Raw genomic sequence first — 11,754 nt, 5'->3', positions numbered from 1 at the left:
GCTCTGCTCTGGGGTCCATCTGCTCCCTCTTTGTTGACAGTTGTGGCCAAATCCCTGGGCAGTGGTGTCTGGGTTGCCAACCCCATCTAAACAGGCCTTCACAGAGGTCTAGGGCAGGGGCTGGCGGCTGTATTCTGATGTCCAGGAATGGCTCCTTCATTATCATGCCCTTTTGCTATTATATACAATATTGTTAGAGCTGAAACCAAGGCTGGGCCTCCAGGGAGAACTCTCAGACCCACACTGCCTAACTGGCTTCCCAAGGGAATCTCTACCGTGTCCTGAAAAGTAAGGAAGGCCACTTACAGAAGCTAGGGTCAGGGATCATTCCTGCTGCCACTCCCACGGCCACAATTGCTTCTTGACATCCATGACTCTGGTGACCAGACATTGCGGTGCTGTTGCAATAAGGAGGGCCATTGCCCACCCCAACTGCTCTTTATCTGAGTGTCTATGACCAAAGCAGCAGGAAGGTGACTTCTGCCTCCTTACTGCCTCCCAGATCTCTCCAGTTCACCGAACCGGCAGAATATAATGCACATCTGGCCTCCTAGCTGCACGTCTGACACACGTGGCTTAAAAATTTCTGGCCACTGCGGTACAAAAAGGAGTTTAAGATGGGTACTCAGTGCCAAACCACATATCTTCTTTACATGATGAGAAAAATTACTAAATGCTTATAATAAGTATTCCAAAGCTTCTCTAAATGGTTCTGGCTTTAACATTTATTTAATGACATTTTTAAAGATAGTTTTTAAAAAATTTTTAATGTTTTATTTATTTCTGAGAGAGAGAGAGAGAGAGACAGCGTGAGCAGGGGAGGGTAAGAGAGAGAGGGAGATACAGAATCTGAAACAAGCTCCAGGCTCTGAGCTAGCTGTCAGCACAGAGCCTGACACTGGGCTCAAACCCACAACCTGTTGAGATCATGACCTGAGCCGAAGTCGGACGCTTAACCGACTGAGCCACTCAGGTGCCCTATGACATTTTTAAAAGTCTGGTGTCTCTGACGACTAGGGGCATGTTCACATTTGCCAAGAGTCCTCTTAATCATCGAGGGTGGCTTCTATCCACCAAAATCACCATTGCAAAATTCAGAGGGCCTCTCATCCATTAAGAGATTGTATCCTAAAAGAGGGTCATCTATTTTCATTGTTTCCATCTTCTAAGTTATAGAGATAATACAAGTATTATTTAGGTCTGCAAAATACAGTAAAAATGCCTCTAATCCTACGTCACTATCACAACGACCACTTCACTCACTCCATGTGCATATTTACATCTTTGTAAATGTCATATTTATATAATTATGCTTTGTTTCTTCACTCAACATTGAATCATAATCACTTCTCATCTTATTGTGTAATATAACCACAATTTTAATGGCCCCATAATAGTCCACTAAGATACAAATTATAGTTTACTCATCCATTCCTCTCTAGTTGAACATTTCAGTTGTTTCCAATTACTTAGTACTATAAGTAATGTTTTGAAGAGGAGCTAATGCATATTTAAACATTTGTGGCATATTCCCAGAAGTGGGAGAATGGGTTAAAAATATATACTGGTTTAAAAAGTATCCATTTAAAATTTTTTTAAATTAATTTTATTTATTTTAGAAAGAGAGAGAGAGAGAGAGAGCACATGAGCAGAGGAGAGGGGCAGAACGAGAGAGAGAAGGAATCTTAAGCAGGCTCCACATCGACATGGGACTTGATCCCCAGACTCTGGGATCGTGGCCTGGGCAGAAATCAAGAGTTGGTCACTCAACCAACTGAGCCACCCCAAAAGGTATCCATTTTTTTCTTTATTATTATTTTTTAATAGTTTATTGTCAAGTTGGTTTCCATATAACACCCAGTGCTCATCCCCAGAAGTGCCCTCCTCCATGCCCATCAACCCTCTTCCACTCTCTCCCACCCCCATCAGCCCTTAGTTTGTTCTCAGCATTCAAGAGTCTCTCATGGTTTGCCTCCCTTCCTCTCCCCAACTATTTTTCCCCTTCTTCTCCCCCATGGTCCTCCATTAAGTTCCTCCTTATCTACCTATATGTGCAAATATATGGTAGCTGTCCTTCTCTGCCTGACTTATTTCGCTCAGCATAACACCCTCAAGGTCCATCCATGTTGCTACATATGGCCAGATTTCATTCTTTCTCATTGCCATGTAGTATTCCATCGTATAGATAAACCACATCTTCTTGATCCATTCGTCAGTTGGTGGACATTTAGGCTCTTTCCATGATTTGGCTTATTGTTGAGAGTGCTGCTATGAACATTGGGGTACATGTGCCCCTATGCATCAGCACTCCTGTGTCCCTTGTGTAAATTCCTAGCAGTGCTATTGCTGGGTCATGGCAGGAGTTCTATGGTTAATTTTTTGAGGAACCTCCACACTGTTTTCCAGAGGGGCTGCAAAAAGGTATCCATTTTTAAATGAGTATCAACAGCTTTTGATTAATGTTTCTTAAAAATCACCTATGGTAAAGACAAATTTTTCTCTGGCAATCACTAAACAGAGAGTTGCTTCTTCTAACTGTGACATCCTTACCATTCATCTACCGGCTGCTACCAAAAATGGGGAACTGGTGCCCTTGGCCTTGAAGCCAATGCTCACACCCCTGTACCTAAAATCCCCAAGGGGTGCCTGGGTTGCTGTGACCTGAACCTTGGGACCAGGGTGAGGGCAGAGTGGGTGCAGCATCTTCAGGATCTTCCCCACCCTTTCATATCTCTCAAGGCCCGGCTTTCCTGACCATAAGGCTTCTTGGGATAAGGGGCCGGGTGCTGTACAAGTGCTAGGTCTTAAGCCCCAGAACGTGCACATTTAGACGTGCAAATGCTGTGCTTTCTTTCATGCAGGCTTCCAAAGACAGATAGGCCATTCTTCTGCTCTCTGATTTCTCCCCTTCTCTCAGACAGAATAAGACAATATTGTCCTCCTCGAAATAACGTGGCTGTGGTTACACTTCAGGAAGTCTTCTTGGGATGAGTTTAAGAACCAGGAGACCAGAGTCTTAAAAGGCAGGTAGATGCAATGCTGCAAGATTTTACTGGGAGCCATTTTGCACCCCACTCCAGAGATCAGCCTCTAAAGACCTTCCAGGCCTATCAGTCCTGAGGACAACGTGCTGAATGAAGGTGCCTGCTCAGAAAGGCATTCTGATGACTACTCATGTCTTGATCAGTGCAGGGTAGGATGGCTTTGGCCTCTTCGTGAGAATGAGAACAATTTTACCTCTATATTACGTGTTTCCAGTGAGAGAAAATTTTTGGATGAAATGAGTGCTCTCCCCAACAAAGCAGCGTAGCACAGGCCCTTGAGTTTTAAACTGTCCCCTCCACGGGATTTCCCGCGTGTTGCACAAAAGGAGTCGGTGCACCAGAGATATCGCAGTGTGCCCTCGTTTCTAGAACTCCATTCCACCACTCCGCCCCCGCTCGGGGTGCCCCCACCCCCCTATCCAGCCATCATAACTGCTCCATAAATGGCATCCGCCATAAGTGCCCCCACTCCAGGCCTTAGGAATGCCAATGCTTGCTGAGCAACACTGTTTGCAAAACCCCGGGCTCTGGGGTAAGATTATCCGTTGTTTCTGATCTCCCTTCAGCCCTGGGTTTGGCCCCTCCGCGGTCCGGGTGACTTTGCCCAGTGACCACCAGCCCCCCTCTGCCCCGCCCGCCCCCAGCGCAGCAGCAGCAGCACCCTGGAGGTAGTACAACTTCCCGGGACACACCAACGTCTCCTCTCGCCCCCGTCCGGTTGCTTGGAAATTTGCACTGGACAGTGACGTCACACAGGAAGGCGGGTCCCCACTATCCCGCACACCAATGGTGGGGCCGCGGATGGCCTCTTCTTTTCCAGCGATTGGTGTCTGGACCCCTTTGCTCCACCCCAGCCCGCCATGGCGTCAGGCGCCGCAAAACCCGGGAGGTGGTGCCCACTTTAAGAAGTGAAGTTTTTCGCCCCCTCCCCCTCCCTGCCCACCTCCTGCAGCCTCCCGCGCCCTGCGCAGCTGGCGGATGGAGCTGCGTCGCGGCGGCGTCGGGAGCCAGGCTGTGGGACGCAGGATGGATGGGGACAGCCGAGATGGCGGCGGCGGCTGCAAGGACGGCGGGTCGGAGGACTATGAGAACCTGCCGACCAGCGCCTCCTTATCCACCCACATGACAGCCGGAGCGATGGCCGGGATCCTGGAGCACTCGGTCATGTACCCGGTAGACTCCGTGAAGGTGAGGCGGGAGGAGACTGTAGGCACGGAGTGAGCAGAGAGGGGAGCGCGCGCGTGTGCGTTTGCATCCCGCGCCAGAGCCGCCTGGAGAGCGCCCCGAAAACACCTCTCCCCCGGGCTGCGGCGGGCGTGGGGCGCGGCGCCCCGTGTCTCGCCGCGAGCGCGCCGCTCCTTCCGCCGCGCGCCTGGGCCCCGGGGGCGCCCCTCTGCCCACGAGGGTGCTCCCGCCGGCGCCCCGCACCGCCGCTCCTGTCGCCTTCCCGACGCTGGCTGCTGGCGGCGCTGCGGCGGCGGAGGGGGATTGGCGAGCCCCCCTGGGCTCGGTGGCGGCGGCGGGGTGCCCGAGGGAGCCATCGGTGCAGCGCTGCCCAGTCTTACCGCGTCTGCCCACGCCGTCCTAGGGCTTAGGGGCCCCAGCGCTTCGTGGCTCCCGCCGGCGCGCCCGGCGTCCGAGCCGCGGCGAGAGGTGTCCCCGCCGGTCTGTGCCGGGTGGCCGCGGTTGCCCACACGTGCGCAGTTTGCTACGGAGCTCGCCGCCGGGAAGCGCTAACCACGCCAGCGCCGAGAAACGTGGCCCCGGCTCGGCCGCGCGCCCTGTGGCCCTGGCGTGTGGGCTGTAGCTTCTGCTCCTGCTCCCCGGGTTTCTGGGGAGGCGTGGGAGGGGTAGGGTTGGTTCTCTCGGTTCTTGGCAGCTCTCTTGGGGATACCGGTTCAGCGACGCCCTACGCGATCCCCTTTTCACGGGGTTTCTGCACCTTTTCCCCAGGAGCTCTGGCGGCCGAGCAGCCTAGAGGCCGTGAGCCCAGCAGTGACATTTGCCTTCTTTTTTTGTTGCAGGAGGCAGGCAGGCAAGGAGAGCGGGAGCTATGCAGCTTTCACTGTGGGTTGTGTAATAGGCGCTCGGCTTGCCCGTCACTTCCCCAGGTAGTTTTACATGCGTTTCTGCAAGGAGGCAGCGTTAGCCAGGAGGAGTTTTCCTGTTAGACTGAGAGCTGCCTTCTGTCCGCCTATTCAGGACACCCAGTGGCAGGAAGGTAATGCGGGTACTATTGACCCCTTGCACTTTTGTAAACAGAACTCAACTAGTTCGTCCAGCAGCCCAGGGATTAACAGAGGAAGAAACTGAGGCGAAGAGATGATGAAATGATTAACCTGCCAGGCTGACACTCCGCCTGTTTCCTCGGACTCCAGTCCTGTTGGGCCTTGGTGGCAGTTATCTTGAAAGGCAGGGCTCGAGGCGCCCCCTCACTGCAGCTGTTATCTTCGCGCTGATGCTGGCCCCACATGCGGCGTGTGAGGACCAGGGTGTCGGACTCAGAAGGGTTTTTCTTCCCAGTCCTGGACAGCTCTCCTAGAGCTAGCCATCAGTGGACAGACACACAGACAGGGATGCAGTGAGGGAAAGAAAGCATGAGCGTTTGAGGAAAGGTGAGGCCCAAGCCTTTAACTGTGCTGCTGGGCCTGAGCCATCACATCTTCCCACCACCCAGCATCCCAGCAGGGAATGGAGGGAATGGCCCTTGCCATTGGGGTTTTGGAGGGCGGGGGGAAAGATCTTGCCTCTTAGGTTTTCAGAGCTTCTCCAAGGAAGACCCTGGACAGATGCCGGGTGGCATTTGTATAGGAAAGAATCCCCCATGGGTAATAAACTTTCCCATATTTGAAGCTGTTGTCTCCAGGGCGCTGGACGGAGTATCTGGAAAGTTAGGGGCAGGGAGATGTTATTGGAGCAGGTACCGGACCCACAGCATCTCAGAGATGAACGGTCCATCGAGGAGCTCTACCGCTTAAGAGATTTTGCTGCATTTGCTGCAGAGCATCCCTGTAACTTATCTTTAGGATTAGAAATAATTACTCATGCCTTTTCATCTCCCTTTTCAACACCCTGAGGAGGCATTGGTCTTACATGTTGAAATTGTGTGTTCTGGTTAGTTTTTTCCCTGCCCCTCCTCCTGCTCTTAAACATCGTCTGTTTTGATACAGATGTCACTGTGTACTTAGTGATACTTTACATAGCAGTTTTCACCCGTGGATAGGTAACAGGGTGTGTGTGGTAGATGGAGCTGGTCGCTGTCCTAGACAAGTCACCCCCCTTACGGGGCTTGACTGTAAACTGAAGGTGAGGGGTTCTTCTGTTTTTAAGCATGCAGGTTTGCTGTCAGAGCACCTCGTTTTCCACTACAACTTTCCTGGAAGTGGGTAGCAAGGATTATCCTTTTCATTTTTCAGCTGAGAGAAAAGGCACAGAGAAAGGTAGTGTGCACCCCCATCCCATGAGCCCAAGGGGGCTGCAGCAGAACGCCAAGTTCTGCCAAGATCAGCTGAATTGTCCGTGCCCAGCATGACGTACCAGGGATGCGTCCATGCTTCAGTCATGGAAATGCTCCATTTGCGGAGACCGCGACTGTATTCTTAAATATTTTGGGTGTTGGAGACCATGGGTAATGGAGTCAGGAGCCTAGGTCGGGTTTCCGGCCCTGCCCCTAACTTGCTTCATGCCTTAGACACTGTTCTTTGCCTTAGGTTCGTTGCTGTAAGAACGGGGCAGTGGACCAGTTCAGTATTTCTCCCCATTCTCAACCCTTCCCCCTTTGTATGTACACAGAACACCCATTGTCCTCCTTTATGATTCTTGAAATTCCAAATAATTATTACAGTTGAAGCCACGTCAGTGTAAACGGTAGGTTGGAAGAAAACGTTTTCTTTGATTTTTTTGATAAGGCACACATTTTGAACTTGGATCACGTGAAGTTAAGAGAGAGTATGGAGTGGGCCTGCTTTCTTCAGTTTTTCAATCCTAGATGGTGGGGACCATGGAATTAGGTGCTGGTCACTTTCACCGCTGAGCCTAACAAACTGCTTGCTTTTGTGGTCACGTGGGCAGAAGGCCAGCCTTACTGATGCTTTAAAGTATTATGTTGAAGGTGCTTTCCCACGAAGTCCTGTCCCACCCCCTGGTGTCGTTTTCATGACCTGCGTTTTTCAAACTGTGGGCTGTGATCCATTAATTGCATCAACATTTTAAGAAGGACAGAGTGGTGAGAGTGCAGAATCCAAGCGTGTGTGGCATCCAATAAGGAGAGTGTTGCTTGGTGGAATTGTGTGTGTGTGTGTGTGTGTGTGTGTGTTCTGTGGATGGCTGTGCAAAATGCTCTTCTGACGGGAGCTCATGGTCTCAAAAAGTGTGAAGAACACTGAACCTCGTGGGCTAACTAATGTCTCTTGAGCTCCAGCAATCGACAGCCTGTGATTATTAAAGCGTTATTTGGAAGACTTTCGGCAGACTTCACTACTTCTTCCTGTGCCCTTCTCTCAGTTCCTGGGGTGGGGGGTGTGAGTACTTACTAGCCCATGAGGGACCCTCCACTCTGGCCCCCCCGTCAGTTCTGAGCCCCTGCCTGGTACCAAAGGAGGGAACACAGGGGAACACTGGTAGCAGTTACACATTCCTTTCCAACTGGGACCTTTGCCGCAGGTTCCCCACGATTCACTAGCCGGCGCTCTGGGGTGGCAAGTGGCATGGTCACCTAGACCAGCATGTCGGGGTGGCTACGAGAAGCCCTGGTCCGGAGCTCGCGGGACTGTGGGGAGAATGCCAGGTGGGTGGAGGAGGAAATTCCATCCAGATTAGGCACACCACTCTAGACCATGCCGAGTCCCGTGGTGGCGAAAGCAGGGGCAGAAGGAAACAGGAAAGATTTGAAGCGAGGGAACTTCCGCTGACCCTTTCTCAGACCTTCGCCTTGCGTTCCTGGTCAGTGAAAGGCTGCCCTTAACTGTGGGGGAGAAGCGCTGATGGTGAGGGTGTGAGGCTCATCCTTCTTTCTAGCGGCCCGTGGGTGCTGAGCCCCTTGGAAATCTCAGTTGGCCCCGCGCGGGGGGAGGGGGGCGCTCCGCAGCTGAGCTCTGAGCAGGAGAGAGCCAGGCAAGGCCAGGAGGCTCAGCACTCCTCACCTTCAGGGTGTGCTCCCCTGGGTCCCAGCGGTGCAGGCTGACTGGTAGGAGGGTTGCTCAGCCATAGTCTCCTCCCACCCGTGTCAGGGCTTTCAAAACCCAGTACAGTTCAGTAGATGCCATTCAGCGTCAAAAGGGCGTGAAATCCCAAATTGCTCCAGTTCTTGCAAGAAAATTACAGTGATTTTTCTGTCTCTCTTCTCCTGTCTTGTCTCCTTCTTGTCCCACCCCTCCCTTCTTTTCTGTCCCCAAGTGGGAAGTGCTTTTCCAAAAGGGTCGTTTGGGAGGGCCCTGGAGTCAGAAAGGAGTGCCCTTAAACTCCTGTCCTGTTCTTTACCATGAGCACCCTTGCTGCTGTCCAGAGCCCTGATCTGCACCTTGCAGGCCTGCCGCTGTAGGAGGGGTGGATCTGACCCAGCCCCTCTGCCGGAAGTGGGGGTGGGGTGGGCTGGGGCAGAGGCCTTGAGGGGGTGCCCCTGGGATTCTAGTGAGCAGGGAAGGTGCCATCACCTCGTCACCTCTTCATAGAGAGAGGCAGTTGGGGGCTTCATGGGAGATTTAACTGTCGTTTAAAGCATTCAGGGGTGTGCACGTAACACGGGGGTGGGGTAGGGAGAGGGCCTTGCTCTGTGAAGTGTTCTTCCTCAGCCTTTTCCTGGTTTTCATCTGGGCACGGTTTAACTAGTGTTGGCCATCTCATTCATGAGGGCTTTTGTCTCATCTGCTCTTTGGAGCAATAACCAACTGTAGTCCCACTTTCCCTTTTTTTTTTTTTACGGGTTTTTGACCCCCTTCCAACTCCAGTAGGGCTGCCTTTCCCCAACCCACTGGATGAACTGGCGTCTGTGTGTTGAATGAAGCCTTTGGCAGTTAAGCCCCAGAATACTCTGGCTCTCTTCATATTGCTCCTAGTGCCCAACATTTCCTTCTCAGCGAATTTTCTTTCTCTTTTTTTAATCTTCAGTGAGCCCTTTTGCCTCACGAGTGACGCATCTCTACAGCCATGCTGTTTGCCCAACGCTTCAGGAGGCTCTGTGAGCCCTACGCCCGCCCTTCCCCTCTCCACCTCCACCTCCAGTGCTCGTGGCTGACATTTTTCATAGGGGAGATGTATCTAATCACTTCGTCTCCAGATATAAACCTTCCATCAAGCTCTTTCTGAGCCGGATGTGTCGCCCTCAGAGAACTATCCTGTGGAGATTGGAGATTCCCACCCTGGTCTTTGCCTTACTGGTTGGGGCAGGACACTTAGCTTCTCTGGGTTGTCATTTCTTTATAAAATGCAGACACTAATTTCCTGACCCAGCTTTCCATGGCTTTCTTCTTCCCTTAATATTGGTCCAACCCTGTGGAAGTTCCTCGTAACAGGCTCCCTTGTGTCCTCACCCCGGTTTGCTCCTGCCTGCCTGTGCCAATAGAAATTCAGCTCTCCTCCTGAGCCACTCCTCCCTGGAAGCCAGTCACGTGTAGGATTCCCATCAGCTCAGACCCAGGCACCGTTACCGACCATGCTCTTCTCAGCCTCTCCTTCTTTGTCGCTCCTCTCCTCCTCCTCCTCCCCCTGTCGCCCGCTCACCTCCGCCAGGAGGCGGACTGGTGAGGATCAGGGACTCCCGAGCCCTGTGTGGACTGGGTCCTGGCTCCCCTTAGTGTGGCCTTGGGCAAGTCCCTTCTCCTCTCTGTGCTGAGTTTACTGTTTGTGAAAAGGAGGCAAGTGGTCCCTCTGTCTGCTAGTGGATGGAAGGGTTCAGTCCCTAAAGCACTGAGGACAGCACCTGCTATGCAGTGAGTGCTCTCTGGGGGGTCTTCACCAACACTATTTTGTAGCCACTCCCCCCCATGCCCCCAGGGCTTTGGTGGCTGGCCCACAGACTACTCCCACCACCGATGAATCCCATCATCGTCCTGAGGATGCCCCCTCCTGGGCACCACCCGACTAACATCCAAATCCCTGTGTTCTTTATGCCCCTCAGGCTGATGGCGTTTACCTCCGTGGGGCCTCGTCCTAACCCAGAACTTTGCCACCTCCGAAGTCTTGAATCCCGACGTCTCAGCCTGGCTGCACTGGGCTGGGTCTCAGCCTCTTCTCCCCTTAAGCCTGTCCCCGTCTTCCTCATTCAGACCAGGGCCTGTGGCCCACTCAGCACATCCACTCCAGGGGCCTCTCTTCCCCTGCCTTCGGTTCTTCCGCACCTGCCTGCCCACACCCCAGTCCGGGATGCCCCGTTGGGCAGCCGAGCCCTTCCGGAGAAACCCCCCACATTGCCTCCTTTGGTGCCCTGTATGCCCACTTCTCTGGGGCCCTCAGCCTGTCTTTCTGTGGCTTCTGGTCGGTCTCAACAGCTGCTCCAGACCATGCTCTTGCTTCTCAAATCCCCTTCCCTCTGCTTTTTCAGCCTCTGCGTGGCATCTTGCTTGCTCTAGTTCATACAGAAACCAGAACCCCAGTCAAGCTCACCTTCCTGTCCCTGTCCTTCCAACCAGCGTGCTGTTCCCCACCTTCCTACTGTCATAAGGTAAGAGGGCCCTTCCTCTGTTAGAGGGGAGCCAGCAGGCCTAGGGAAAAGGGGTGTGGGGACCTCCCACATACACCTGCACTTCAGGCCTGGCCCTGCACCTGGGGCACATTAGTGACCTCTCTCAGCGCTGTCTCCTTGTCCGCAGAGTGGGGATGGTAATGCTGAGGTCAACCTTGACAGAAGACTGTTGACCGAATTGAACGAGGGAACGTGCCTAAAGCTCTTGCTGCAGTGGCTGCTGCACAGGCGCTCTATAAATGGCCGTGGTGGCAGTCATTTTGGTCACTCTCACGAGCAACTTGGTTTTGGTATCTTTAGCCTTCCCCCTGACCGGCGATTCCTTCCTAAAAGCATGTATACAGTCCAAACTTGTCCCGTCTTAAATAACAGACAAAGCCCAGACATCTCCCCTTGACCCCGAGTGCCCTGAGGGTTTTTCTCCTTAAAATAACAAGTGATGGGCTCCTGGGTGGCTCAGTCAGTTGAGCGGCCGACTTCAGCTTAAGTCATGATCTCGCGGTTTGTGAGTTTGAGCCCTGTGGTGGGCTCTGTGCTGACAGCTCAGAGCCTGGAGCCTCCGGATTCTGTGTCTCCCCCTCTCTCTGCTCCTCTCCTGCTCATGCTCTGTCTCTCTCTGTCTCTCAATAATAAAAAAAACATTAAAAAAGATTTTTAAATAACAAGTGTTATGACAGTAACATTGGTACTCGGTCTCTACTTCCTCACCTGTCCACTGGCCAGGCCTTTGGCTTTGTGCCCACCACTCGGCTGCAACCTCACAGAAGCTGCTGGTGATCTCCTTGTTAATAAATCTACTCGTCGTTTTCCTGGCCCCTCTGATGGGGGGTGGCCTCCTGGTCTTGCATAGAAACCAGCCCACCCCCCTCTTTTCCTCCCTCAGGACGCATGTCTCAGTTTCTGCCTGGGTCCTGGTAATTCGCAGATGGCAGATTGGTGGCTTTGGTCTCGTCTTCCCAGGGGCTGGGTGTCCTGTTGCCTCGCAGCCATGGTGTAGACGTGGCTGCCTCGGTGTCCGTGATGTCCACGCCC

The 11,754-nt window shown here is 52.9% G+C and overlaps 1 protein-coding gene across 2 annotated transcripts in view; it reads left to right on the top strand.

Moving 5' to 3' along the window:
* Positions 1–3,830: 3,830 nt before the first annotated feature.
* Positions 3,831–11,754, top strand: part of SLC25A37 (solute carrier family 25 member 37) — a 39,685-nt gene continuing 31,761 nt past the window's right edge. Inside the window, exons 1-2 of one of the 2 annotated variants that reach the window (XM_039243761.1) lie at positions 3,831–4,232; positions 10,582–10,701. In XM_039243761.1, coding sequence (XP_039099692.1) covers positions 4,023–4,232; positions 10,582–10,701 — 330 coding nt within the window. In that variant the 5' untranslated portion in view covers positions 3,831–4,022. The remainder of the gene's footprint in view (positions 4,233–10,581; positions 10,702–11,754) is intronic. The other variant, XM_039243762.1, reaches the window with a different exon arrangement.

This window comes from Hyaena hyaena, unplaced genomic scaffold (genome assembly GCF_003009895.1).
Source record: "Hyaena hyaena isolate Hyena2069 unplaced genomic scaffold, ASM300989v1 scaffold_230, whole genome shotgun sequence".
Classification (NCBI taxonomy): domain Eukaryota; kingdom Metazoa; phylum Chordata; class Mammalia; order Carnivora; family Hyaenidae; genus Hyaena; species Hyaena hyaena.
Note: the sequence above shows the minus strand (reverse complement) of the source record. Positions and strands in the feature narration are given on the sequence as shown.